At 38.2% G+C, this 12,340-nt stretch overlaps 1 protein-coding gene across 8 annotated transcripts in view; it reads right to left on the reverse strand.

The window, feature by feature from the left end:
• Positions 1–9,207: 9,207 nt before the first annotated feature.
• SORCS2 (sortilin related VPS10 domain containing receptor 2) overlaps positions 9,208–12,340 on the reverse strand; it is a 546,630-nt gene continuing 543,497 nt past the window's right edge. For 4 of the 8 annotated variants that reach the window (XM_061468463.1, XM_061468454.1, XM_061468510.1 and 1 more), the window contains exons 27-28: positions 10,379–10,458; positions 9,208–10,050 (exon numbers count right to left, since the gene is read on the reverse strand). In XM_061468463.1, the coding sequence (XP_061324447.1) occupies positions 10,027–10,050; positions 10,379–10,458 (104 nt within the window). In that variant the 3' untranslated portion in view covers positions 9,208–10,026. The other 4 variants (XM_061468482.1, XM_061468473.1, XM_061468442.1 and 1 more) reach the window with 3 other exon arrangements.

Raw genomic sequence — 12,340 nt, forward strand, 5'->3', positions numbered from 1 at the left:
ACTTGGTTATGTGTGTGCACTACATATTGCACAAGACTTCTGATTTAGCTATTAATTGTGCAATTGAATCACAGTTAAGTGTTACATTAAGCATATTCAAACATATATTTCTTGGGTTTTATTTGTTTTGATTTTTTTTTTTCTCAAAAACATCACATCACTACAAAACTGCCATTAAATGTTACATATTTACAAAAATATACAAATAGCATTTTTCCCCATTTATGACAATGACCAGTTGTGGATTCATTTCATTCTTCCCTTGAGCCCTGATACCATATACAAAGAAGCCTGCTCAAAGTCAAGGTCTCCTGAAACAAAATTAGGAAAAGGCATGTTCTGTTTTCACAAATACTAGAATGTGCAAAGGCAGAAGGAGAGGACTATGTAGTCATGTGTGTTGAAGGAATGGACTATAGCATACTGATGACTACTAAGAGCCTTTACAAGGACTGGAAGGGCCCCTTTGTCAGAAATATGGTTAGAAACACAGCATTAAACTTTTACTGATGATATTCTGGAAAAGCAGTTAAGAGCATCTAAAAAACTATATTGGTTGTATTTAGCTGACACCTATCCAAAGTACTCTCATGCTAACCACGGGAATAAGAGTTAAAGGTGAAAATCAGCTGGTCACCTGTGTGAGTACAGATGCAGCAAGATGAAGACTGATTTTAGCCTGCAGCTGCATCTCAAATTCACTGTGGGTGAGCACCTTTCTTCCATAACACAAAGCTGAACCAAGACGGTCTGTGGAACTGCATGGTCATAATTTAGGGTAGAATTTAGCTCTGCAATACCAAATAAATAAAGCTCTACATGAAGAACAGGGAAGCAAGAAATACATTGTGAATCTTCAAAAGAATTATGTCAAGTCTAGTTCTTACTTTATTGGCTTTCGTATCTTTACCAAGAGCTGTAGCTCTAAGTAGCCAAAAAATATGATTTGGGCTTTGTTTAAGTACCATTTTTTTCTCCTTTTGTTCACATGGGTAATGCCAGAAAAATCTATATGATTTATCTGTCTGAGTCTGAAATGAGAGCTTTTGGACTCATCTGTGCTGAAACAGGCACAGATGCACTGTAAATATACCAGCATTAATCCTTTGCTCTTAAAATGGTAAATTCTCCCACTCCAACTCTCATTATCTTTCAAAATCTTCCTCCAGGGTAGGGTAAATCCAGGGTAAACTGATATTCCTAGTACAGCTTCCTAAATGCAGAGCAATGATATAAATACAGATGCTATGATAATTTCATGTATGTGAAGTTGGACATTAGTTTATGCCTCCTAAAACCACACTTGCAATGTAGTGTGGTGATACTCTTTAGAACCATCTCCCTTTTGCAAAGAAGCATATCTATAGTTAATGAAAAGGTAAGTCACAGTAGCTGTACATACTTATATATATAACTGGTAAGTAAAGAACCAAAGTGGAAGCTTCCCACAGTGCCTTGCCAGCTGACCAAGTTCCCCACATCTTCCAATCTGTTATTTCTTTGCAATTTTTTTCTTGTACCTTTCCCTCAGCCACACAGAAGAGGATAAAAATGAATTAATCCTCTTTTAACATCAACCCAACTGGCAGAGCCACAATCAGAGAAAAGCAGCTCAGAAGAAACTGGGACCAAGAGCAGAGAATTCAAGTATACTTCTCCATTTGATTACGTTTTTCCTCCAGAGCCTTCTGCACTGCAGCAAGAGCAGCCCATGACTTACACCCATGAGAAAATAAATCACAGCTCGTCAGTGACAAATAAACAGAGAGCTGCACTCAAATGCCTCGTGTGTATGTGAAATGGAGGAAGTCTGTTCCTAAAATTAAATCTTCTAGTCACATGTTCAGTGAACCCCAGTGGCTGGTGTTTACCCTCAGGAATGCTGTACCAACTCCATTCATTCTCTCTAAACATCGCAAAATTACAGCTCACAGAGGGATTCTAGCAAATTATGTTTAAGCAGTATAAATCCAAGACTCAGACCCTATAAAATAATTCTGCTCCCTTGTCTCCGAGATCAGTGCTGTGCTAAGGGAAAAACAATTAGCAAATGCTCTATAATCATGTTAGAAGTAAACCTACATTGGAGCTACCTCTGGAGTGCACATACGTGCATCCTGGCTCCTGGGAAGCAACCTCTTTTCCATGCACCTCAAGTGAGATGTTGCTGTGAGTCAGATTAAATTATTTTAAATTATAGATAGAAATGCTGAAAATTTCACATGTTCCTGCTGCTGCATCTGTTTAGATTCATGGTTTAAAGTCTCTGTATGCAACCAACAAAACGAAAATAGTTGCCATTATGAATTAAAGTCAGCTCCAAGGCTTAAGCAAAACAAAATCAACAACTCGTGGCAGATCATACACAATGGTAACACTGATTCTCTCACAGCTTTCCCTTGCTCTGTTCAGTCTTGTGCTTCCCTCTCTCCTACATCTCTCTTATACACTCCCTCTCCAACACAGGCTTTACCCTTCAAAGATACCACTGAGCTTTTCAATTATTGTCATTAACTTCTTCAAGCTATTCAAAGAAGAGGATTCTGCCAAACATATCCAGTGACTTTGCTTAAACTTGTATTTTATGGAACTTGAAAGCAATCCATTTGCCTCCAGGAAAGTTGTACACAGAGAGACCTGTCCCACGAACCTGACAAGCATAGCTCCCAAGAGGAATGATCCCTGGTCCTCCTCTATTAGCAATGGAAACTCTTTACCGCACCTATTCTTCGGCTTCAGGTTGTAACAATTTATCTAATAGACTATGTACTAGCTTGGGCCTCCTATTTCCCGTATACAAATGTAGCCCAATGGTTTGCCAAAAAGTCTCTGCCCAACATTGCTGCAGTTCTCTACCTCCCAGCCCTTGCTGTGCTCCAGGAAACACATGCAAATACCACATCTTACCCCATAACCTAATGTAAGGCAGGAAGAGGCATTTGGGAGATAATGTCTATAGCAGTCTGTCATTTAAATATGCATTTTCCACTACAGACTGACAGCAAACTCAATATATACATGGATGAAATAGGAATGCTAGTTATGTATTCTTCCTGGGTGTACAAGACTCACCCACATCACCAACTAGAACTATGTGCTGTCTGGGACAAGCAGCTGAGAGAAGTCCTGGAAAGGCAAAAGGGAAGAGTTCCAGAAAGATTTAGTGAAAATAAGAGCAAAAATTAAGAGTTATAGATTAGAAGAATCAAAGGTGGTAAAGAAACAGGAAGGATGGACTGCAGAGAGACAAAGCACAAGGGAACTACATTGACTCAGGTAATACAGTAGAGTTCAGAGGAGAGACAGCATGGGGAAGAGATTGTGATTCTGCTTGTTATCACTTTGGATACAGTAGGGTGAATAGCCAAATAAAACCACAGAAACAGAACATAAAGCAAAACAAAAAGCAAGGAATTAAAAAATGGACTATGCAGAACTCTGATCAGGAGAAGGAGGCAGGCAAGGCAAAGCAACAAACAGCTGCAATAATGAAAAAGAACAAAAGGACAAAAAAGGGGGAGGGAGAGAAACGATGAAAAACAGAAGAGAATGGAAATTCAGACATTTTTTTCTATATAGAGTCTCCAATTACTTAGCAAAATTTTAGAAGCATTAAACAATGCAGGTTACACCCCTGAAGCATTCAGCATCTCCAAAGATTCACCCCAATGAGGAGTGTATTTACAAGGAAATGGAGCTAGAGAATTGGGCATCTTCCTATGTTTGTGATGATATTTTGTAATCTTAATTATTTAAATGTCCTGTGAATCTGGAACATAAAAGTGGTGTATAAAAATAGTCCTTTAGACTATTTTTATAGACTTTTTTTTAGACTATAGTCCTTTTTTAGACTATAGTCCTTTAGACTATTTTTATCATTTGTAAACTGCCTATGTGCATGCTACTGATGTTTGGGGTGTACACTTCTCCTTCTGCATAGTCCTGCCTATTCATAATCTATAACCAGAACATCCAAAACCCACGTGGATACAAGTCTGCTGTTTTCCTATAAGCTGTTCTCATTAAAAACCATCTCTTTCACCATTTCAGAAAGATTTCCATTTTAAACTGCTTTAATTAATAAGCAAATGGTGTGAATTCCTTTTTCTTAAAAAAATTAAAAAAAAAGAATGTCAATTCTTGCCCTTTGATCTGCAAGAGCAGACACTGTCAGTAAGAACTAAATATAAATTCAAAAGCTGGCTAAAACTAGCAACGAATAACATAGAAATATAAGACATGCTAAGAAAGTTATTTGGAAAGCCTGGCAACAAAGGATTATTATGTACATAGCACCATGTGCTGCTGGTTGTGTTATTACAGCCCAACAGGGCTGTAAGTCCACTGAATCACAACAAATCGGTGAAAAGATGCAAATTCTACAGAAACTCAGAAATTAAGTCCAATCAATACAGCTCAAGTTTGTGTAACGATTTCAAGTGTTGCAAGGGAATAATTTTAAACAGAATTACTTGTGTAAGGTTAAGAATCCACATTTTTTTCAGGATTAGTAAATGTCATTCCTAAGAGAAAATCACTCTGCAAGGAGAGAGACAGCGTATGTAAATAAGAACTTGTATTTTTAGAGATAGTATTTTAAAATGTATTTTAATACAAACCATAACAGCTCTTTGATAAGGATTTTGTTCATATAGCTATATCGCTGCTCTACAGAGTATGTCTTATGTACTGTCTTCCAGAAGATCATCTCAGCTACCAGCACACAAACTAGCTGAAAACAGTAATTCTGACAAGCTTCACATAAGGAAAAAAGAAAAAAGAAAACAAAAACAAAAAACAAAAACCCCGAGATGAAAAGAATTAAAATCCCTCACTTGGCCATACATGGCTCCACAATTCATATTCATATAATTTGCTACTCCATTTAACAGGAAGAAAAAGGCTGGGACTGAAGACTTAAAAGAAATGAAATCTCGCATATTAAAAATCATGAAACTAAGTTGTTGTAGGTATCAATTTCAGGGGGGAAAAATGCACACAGGAATGCAACTCTTTAGTCTTCACACCATTCTGAAGTATCATTACAGGTCCTTATTTCCCTGATAGTACATATAATCCTCTAAGCAACATACTTGAAACATTAAAGATCTTGACAGATTTTAGAAGACTGAAAAATTAAAAGTGCCCAGCTTGACATTTCCCAAAGACTGTGGGGAAACGTTTTTAGTTGCAAAAGCTAACTGGGGGTCTGAGAAACGTGAAAAACATTACATATATATCCATGACAGGAATAAACACACATTTAATGGCGTTCAGAGGGCTAATACTGAAAGGAAATAAGGAACATGAAAATACAGACTTAACATTAGGAAAATGGTCTAAGCAGATCCTGTAACTACTTCTAGGCAATGAAGTGCTATTTTAACAGAAGTTAGACTTTCTTAGGCTATAGTAAGATTAGGCTGTATGCCAGTCTCGTAAAGTTGTAGAAGCAAAGTGCAATTGGGAGTAGAACAGAGAAAAGGAGCCAGGAAGCAGCTTTTTGGATGGACTTAGAAAACACAACAGAATTTTGCATCTCAAAATCAATATTTATAAAGTTATCAAAGCTTATCAATTTCTTCCTGGTGGAAAGCCAGTATTTTGATAGAAATGTGCACATCTAAAAGTCTGAAATAAAAATGAAGATGGAAACAATACAGAGGTATCAATCAATACACAATAACAACTCCAACTGTCAGGGACTATGCAATGAAATAAAAAATTTAGTCTCCTTTTCCCCCCAAAGTCTCATTAATGACAAATTACAAAACATTGTTTTATACAAAACATAAGAAAAATCCATGACTGAAATTGTCATCGGTTCTATCAACTTAGCAACATTGTATTTGACTTGAAATAACACTAGAAATTCAAAGCTTATCAGAACCACTGGTTCATCATCAAAAAGTTACTGCAAACAAATGCATGTATTTAATTTCTTAAGGATAATACCCCTCCCCCCCCCCCCCCCCCCCCCAATTTCTTTGAGTGCTTACTTGTGGAAGGAGGATGGAAACCATGGCAGTTTCACACTACTGGCCTCTATTAAAGAGACAGCATACAGGGGTAGGGTATTCCCACGAAAGGGATGTGTCATTGGACCTAAACCACAGCTAAGCATCATAATCTTGTGAAATGAAATCTACTTTGCGCTAGTAACTACTAACAGCAAAGCACTGATTTGTCTGTCTGTCTAGAAGACAGTGATTTAGCAAATCATCTACTTTATATGAATAAACACTTTAGTCCTCTTTACACTGGTCATTGAAAGCAGAGAACTCATCAAGAAGGATTTAATTCAATGAGAATATCCTAAAAGAGTTCAAAGAAATTGAATTCTAGATAACATCTTGCCTCAGGCTGGTACCTTCTATTTCTTCACAGTTATTTTCACCACCCTCTTCTATAGGGCATAAAAACATGCATGATTCATATTGCTTTTATTTTTGAGAAATTACTTTACACTGTATGTTGCTTTCTCCTAAATGTCTTCTGAGCATTTCTGAGCACGCTATGTAGATGGACTCAAAACCACCTAAAACATTCAGTGTCAAAAGGGAAAGCAAAGATAACAGCTGTAAATCTAACACATGTAAATCATGTATTAGAATGCTGCACATCAGTACTGCTTGGAGCACTCTGAAAAGTACAGGGTGTTTTTGAAATTGCAAATGCAAGAGTTTAAGACCAGAAGATGTAAATGAGGCCAATACACTGCCAGTTTTGTTGGCTCCACTGTAGTTCAACATCAGTGTTAAATCTCACAGTACATCATTATAAGGCTTTTGACCAAATAACATTGCAGAAAAGTAAGATACTAGTGTAGAACAGCAAAATCACAGCCAATGTTGCAATGCCACCACGTAACAGTATGTTCCAATAACAGTTTTTAAATAAAATCACCTCTTTAAGTGATGCACCTTTTTTTTTTGATTCTGCATTTTTTACATTTATACGTAATTGCAGCTGGTTTCAGTAGACTAATAACAGTGGTAAATACAAGTAAAATGAAGAAAGTAAAACTATTAATAATTTATGCTCACAAAATTCTTTTACACTGGCAAACCTGAGCAAGCAGTAACTAATTTAGCCTCACAATACCCCTGTGAGGTAGGTAATTGCTGTAAGCCCCATTTTACAGGTGGGGAAACTCAGGCACATACAAGTTAAGTAACTTGCCCAAAGTCTGGGTACAAAATCCAGGTACCCCGCAGCCATCTTCTGTTTCTTAGACATCAAATCACCCTTCTTCACTAATAAATTTAACTGGAATATGTACAAATACTGCATGTGTGTGCATGCATGTGTAACTAGCATTTGTGCATAGAAACAATTCCGTGTTTCTGTATAGTGTGTATCAGGATTTTAGATACATATGAAGGATTATTAACATTTGCTAAGATGCCATGGATTCAGTTCAAGAGATTTGAAACCTAGCGCTAGTGAGACTTTTAATTTAAAGATAAACCAAGACACCATGAGTGGGAAAATGGTAATGGTATTTTCTCAGCTTTAAAATAATGCATTTTAAAGTAATTCTTGCCAGAAAATCAAAGGCTTCCTTTATTATCTGCTGGGTATTGTTAACACAGTTATGGCAATACCAACATCTCTTTAGAAAACAGTGGTTTTAAGACATGACAAACCAACCTCACAGGAGTGCTGCATGAATCAAATTAATAAGCATCAAAAAACATTATTACAGGCACTATATTGTGCTAAGTGTTAGAGTACCAAGCAGCTAAATATTCAGCCATGTTCCAAAAGACTCCTATTACCAGAGACACAAATCACCCTGTATTAGATGTAGAAAAGTACCTGTTAAAGCATAAATTAGATGTGTGACCTAGGTCCAGCAGTGTCCTTTGCTAGTGAGACAGAGTGGGAGAACAACTCCAAGCTAGAACTTCCATCCCTTGTCCATGAGGCTAATCTGCCACTCACCTGCCCTATACTAATAACCCACTTCAGATTTATTTCACAGGAACAAACTAGCTGTTTGCAATATGATTTTATTCTCTTTTCCAGCTCATTTCCACTAGAAAAAGCATAAGGATCTGGTGAGGAGGGAAAGCCTCTGGTGCAATAGTCCCAAGAGTTTCCAATGCACAGCACATTTTGAATTTTCATTTCTTTTCTGGAAACTCAGGTCCATGTAACACCCTGGATTTCCTCAGAGTCTGGCACACAACAGTCAGCTGGAGCACTGCTTCTCCATAAGTCAGTTTGCATGGCGCTCTACAACTAAATAGGCAGAAAGTTTAGAAACTATTTTCCTGAGCAGTTTGCAAGCGCTTTTCTGAATCTTCACTTAAACTTTTCCAGTAGTTCCTTACAGTAAATTTATAATCTATATTTTCTTGTGCTTTACACATATATCCTGTGGGGTTTGTGGGAGCCTACAGTACTACATTGATTTATTACATCCCAGTCCGTTGCATTTGATGACAATATGCTCTAGGATACTCCCAATTACATAGAAGAATGTCTCCAATGCATAAGATAATTTTGGGACAGTTCTTTTCTGGTTTACCAGCATTTTGTTATTTTCTGTTTGTTTATTCAGAAAGATGTAGTTACCTATCTGTATCTTCCTTAAGTGAGATGGTGCGTGAGCCTGTCACTAGCATCAGTATGACATTCAGTAAGTTAAGAGCTATTTATTCTCTACTGAAGGCAAAAAGTGAAGAGATTATATAGGTTTCTGAGAGTAACATCCTAATCCCAGATATCTGTGACACATAGGACACCAGATGTTTAAACTCATCACACCACAGTCTGTTTCCAACACGGCTGTATAAACCATAGAGAAAAAAAAAAAGCAGGGTGTGGATTCACTGCATTGCCATTCCCTAGGGATGCAGAGGTTTGTATTGGGAAAGTCTGGTCCAACACAAAATTCGGATTAGGAAACTCTGACCTGACATACGAGCTTTTCTGTAGGAAGTTCCTTCGGAAGCCCCACTGCCTTCCCTGCAGAAATCAGGGCCAGCAGTGGTATGGACTGAGCGACACCCCGTGGTGATGGAAAGGAAATACGAATCCCTAAATCAGCCTATCCTCCCCATGTCCTTCCGGATTGTCGAACCAACCCAAGTGGAAAAGATCAAGGCAGAGTTTGCCCACCCCTGCCTGCAAGGGCAAACAGCCAAGGAAAACCCCACAGAAGGATGCGGGTGGTGCCATCGTCCTAGGGGATGCTCGCTCAGGAGACAAGAAGAGAGCAACTGAAGTGACTGTCCGCAAGTGAAGGCACCTGGTCTGGAAATAGCATCAAGCTGGTGTTTTTCTTTCACACAGGGTGGGACTGAGAGAGAGATACTGGTGCTGATGGTTTGTCATGACTTGCTACACTTACAAGAGCATTATCCTACATTATAAGTAACACTTTACTTCCTCTAATCCACAGAAGGGCCTAACCCTAAATTCATTAGATTGTCTGACACATTTAAGTTAAGAGCTTGTATCAACTAGGAGTGCGTTTTTTTCCTCACTCAGCTCTCTCCCAGCACAGAAACACTTGGCCTCCTAAAAAAACATCATTGTGATCAACCAACCACCTGTTCTGGTCTAGTCACTTGTATAAAAGTCACCTTTTTAGGCTGAAAAGTCTCAACCCTTCAGCTGAATACCTCAAAAACATAATTAGAACGTTACAGTCAATCCTTCTAAAAATAACCATAAAGAACTAAAGCATAAACAGAAAAGAAACAAGGTGGCATTGAAGGTGCCTAGGGCTATAAATTTGCTACCACATTTTGAGTTTCAATTGTAATGAGTTCCCAGGCCATAGAGTGAACTACAAGACGTATTATCCTTCTCCCTCGGTAACCGATGATGGGCTTTTTTTTTTCCATGGGACTGATAAGAAACCTCCTCTCCACCAGCATTTACAGCCATATTTGCAATTTTGTGACATCACCAGGGAAAAATAAAACGATACAGAGAAGAGTCTTTTGATTTTTGTGTTCAGCTGTAAATATCAGCTAACCAGGTAACTGTGCATCTCTCGGGTGTTGATGCTCAAAACCACGCCTGAGTGATTGCCTACAAAAATACAGAAACAAAAGGCCAGCGTTAGTGTATTTCAGGCACTTCACATTAAATCCCTCTTTTATTGCAGGGACAAGTCAATTGCATGAAGAGAGTGGCTTTATCAAACAACAGGTTGGTGCAACAGCTCCATGTACCTACAGCATACTTTCACGCAAAGCTTTTGCTCATGGTGGTGTGTTTGTGGTGAATTCCTAGGGTTTCTATCCCAGTAACTGCATAAGTTGGTTCTCTTTGTGGCTTAAAAAAGTGTAGTTGTCTCGAGGGGTGCAGGTGAGGGAGGAGAATGGAACCTGAGGCGTCCATTCGACATGCCACTGACCTGGGACTGGACACTGACCGGCATCAGCAATAAGGGAACTCTGTAGCTGTTCAAGTTGCCACTTCTCCCAGAAGGAGTCACTGCAAGGTAATGGTGTTGAGGAGTCCCAAGGTGGGGGTTGCGATAAAGTAGGCAACATAAAATATATAGAAAACAAAAAAAGTGGATGGGTGAGTCTGGGAATACTGTACTGTGGAAATTCAAAAGTTATGAAAAGAGAACAAACAGAAACCCAGGCCTGCAACTCCCTTCTGTGCATGGAGCGGAGGCTGCTACTGACATCTCCCAATAGGGAGGGAGAAAGCTCACCACAACTAGAAGGGATCTCCATAATACAGGAACCTTCTGCAAATAATGTCATAAACCAGGATTTAATAAAGCAGAGATTACAACATGTTTTATTCTCTGGCCAGATAAAATAGAAAAGTATCATTAACAGGAATATTTTCTTGGCAGTACTGAGCAAAACTGAAGCTAGTGGAAAATATTGCAACTAGCAAAGCAGCACAGCAAGCAGAAGGACAGTTTTATGTATTAAATAAAGTCTTGTGTCTAAAAGCTGTACGGTAGCTGACAATACATGGATGATTATCATCCATAGAAATGAGCTCTTTACATTCTATTGGAAATGCTGCTGGTGCTGACAACCTGGCAGAAGCACAAATAACCTTGAGAACTGTAGTAAGTTTCCCAGCAAAACATCAAGATCTCGCACCCTTTAACCCTAATAATGCTCTGCCCAGACAGAAGATTTTCTTTCTCTCTCTCTGAGTAAGGTGTGCAGGGCAAACAGAGATTATTTCTGAATGCATTACAAACCAGGACAGCATTTCTTTATTCCAGCATCCCAAGCTGCCCTATACAACTAGGCCATAAGGGATTTTCTACCATCAAAAGTAGTTATGCTTCTATACATTACTAGATGTGTTTCAATGCTCCATTTTAACAGGCATGTCTGCAAGGAAATTTTTAGCATTCAACCTTCTCCTTTAAAGACCTTGGAGATGAGTTGATCAAACAATTTTAACATAGACTTTGCTTTTCCAGGTTTGCTTTTGGAACTAACTCCAGTAAAGACAGGAGTGCAATCAAGGTCGTCTTGCAAAATCTGAATGAAAAAATAGTGATACTCATACACAAAGGTTGTCAAAGAAAAGATATAAATACACAAAGCAAAGAAAGAGGCTGGATTCTTTCCACGTGCTCAAAGCTAACACCTCCAAGAACCTAGAAGCAGCGCAGAGTTCAGCAAATGAAAATAAAGATATTGACAAGAAATATAAACAAGAAACGCAAGATAAAGAAATCTCTTTTCTGTCAAAATTCTGTCCTTCCCCAGGCTACCTCTGGTGCAGCTAAACTGCATCTTTTTCCATGGGTTCATGGAGACATCACAGTTGCTTGTTACACCGTCAATCTACTGCTACAAATCCCAAAGGCTTTGGGTTATCTGATTTATTTTCACAAAATGTGTAGAAATGGAACTGAGGAGTTTTTTCCATTGTCCTACACTTTTCAGACTGTGACCTGAAAGCAATCTAAACACAATGGAAAATTTTACAAGAAATGAACTTTATAGATCAGCACTCCATGTTACATTAAAAATAACCATAGGGTGCCAGGATATATACTTCCATCTGACACTGGAGTAATTCTCACTGAGAGATATTCACAGAAAGTACCCCTCATGGGTTCCTTATGACCACCCCATAAACACTGGAAAGTTACTTAAATTAGCTACATAGGGAAGACTTACGATACTTTTTATACAGGAATAAATGTAATGATTCAAATAATGAAAACTTTAAATGCCACTTTAGTACAATGGCAAATAAAGCAACAGATCTAGATTCAATCCATTTGAAATAATGGAAACCTTGACTCTAGAAATCCTTCTAGCCTAGATTACATTTTCCACTAATTCAGGGGATTATTGTTACCTATTATATACTGTTCTACCAA

The sequence above is a fragment of the Pezoporus flaviventris genome, unplaced genomic scaffold (genome assembly GCF_033815535.1).
Source record: "Pezoporus flaviventris isolate CSIRO_AGI_PZ_B2104156 unplaced genomic scaffold, CSIRO_AGI_Pfla_v1 ptg000002l, whole genome shotgun sequence".
NCBI lineage: Eukaryota > Metazoa > Chordata > Aves > Psittaciformes > Psittacidae > Pezoporus > Pezoporus flaviventris.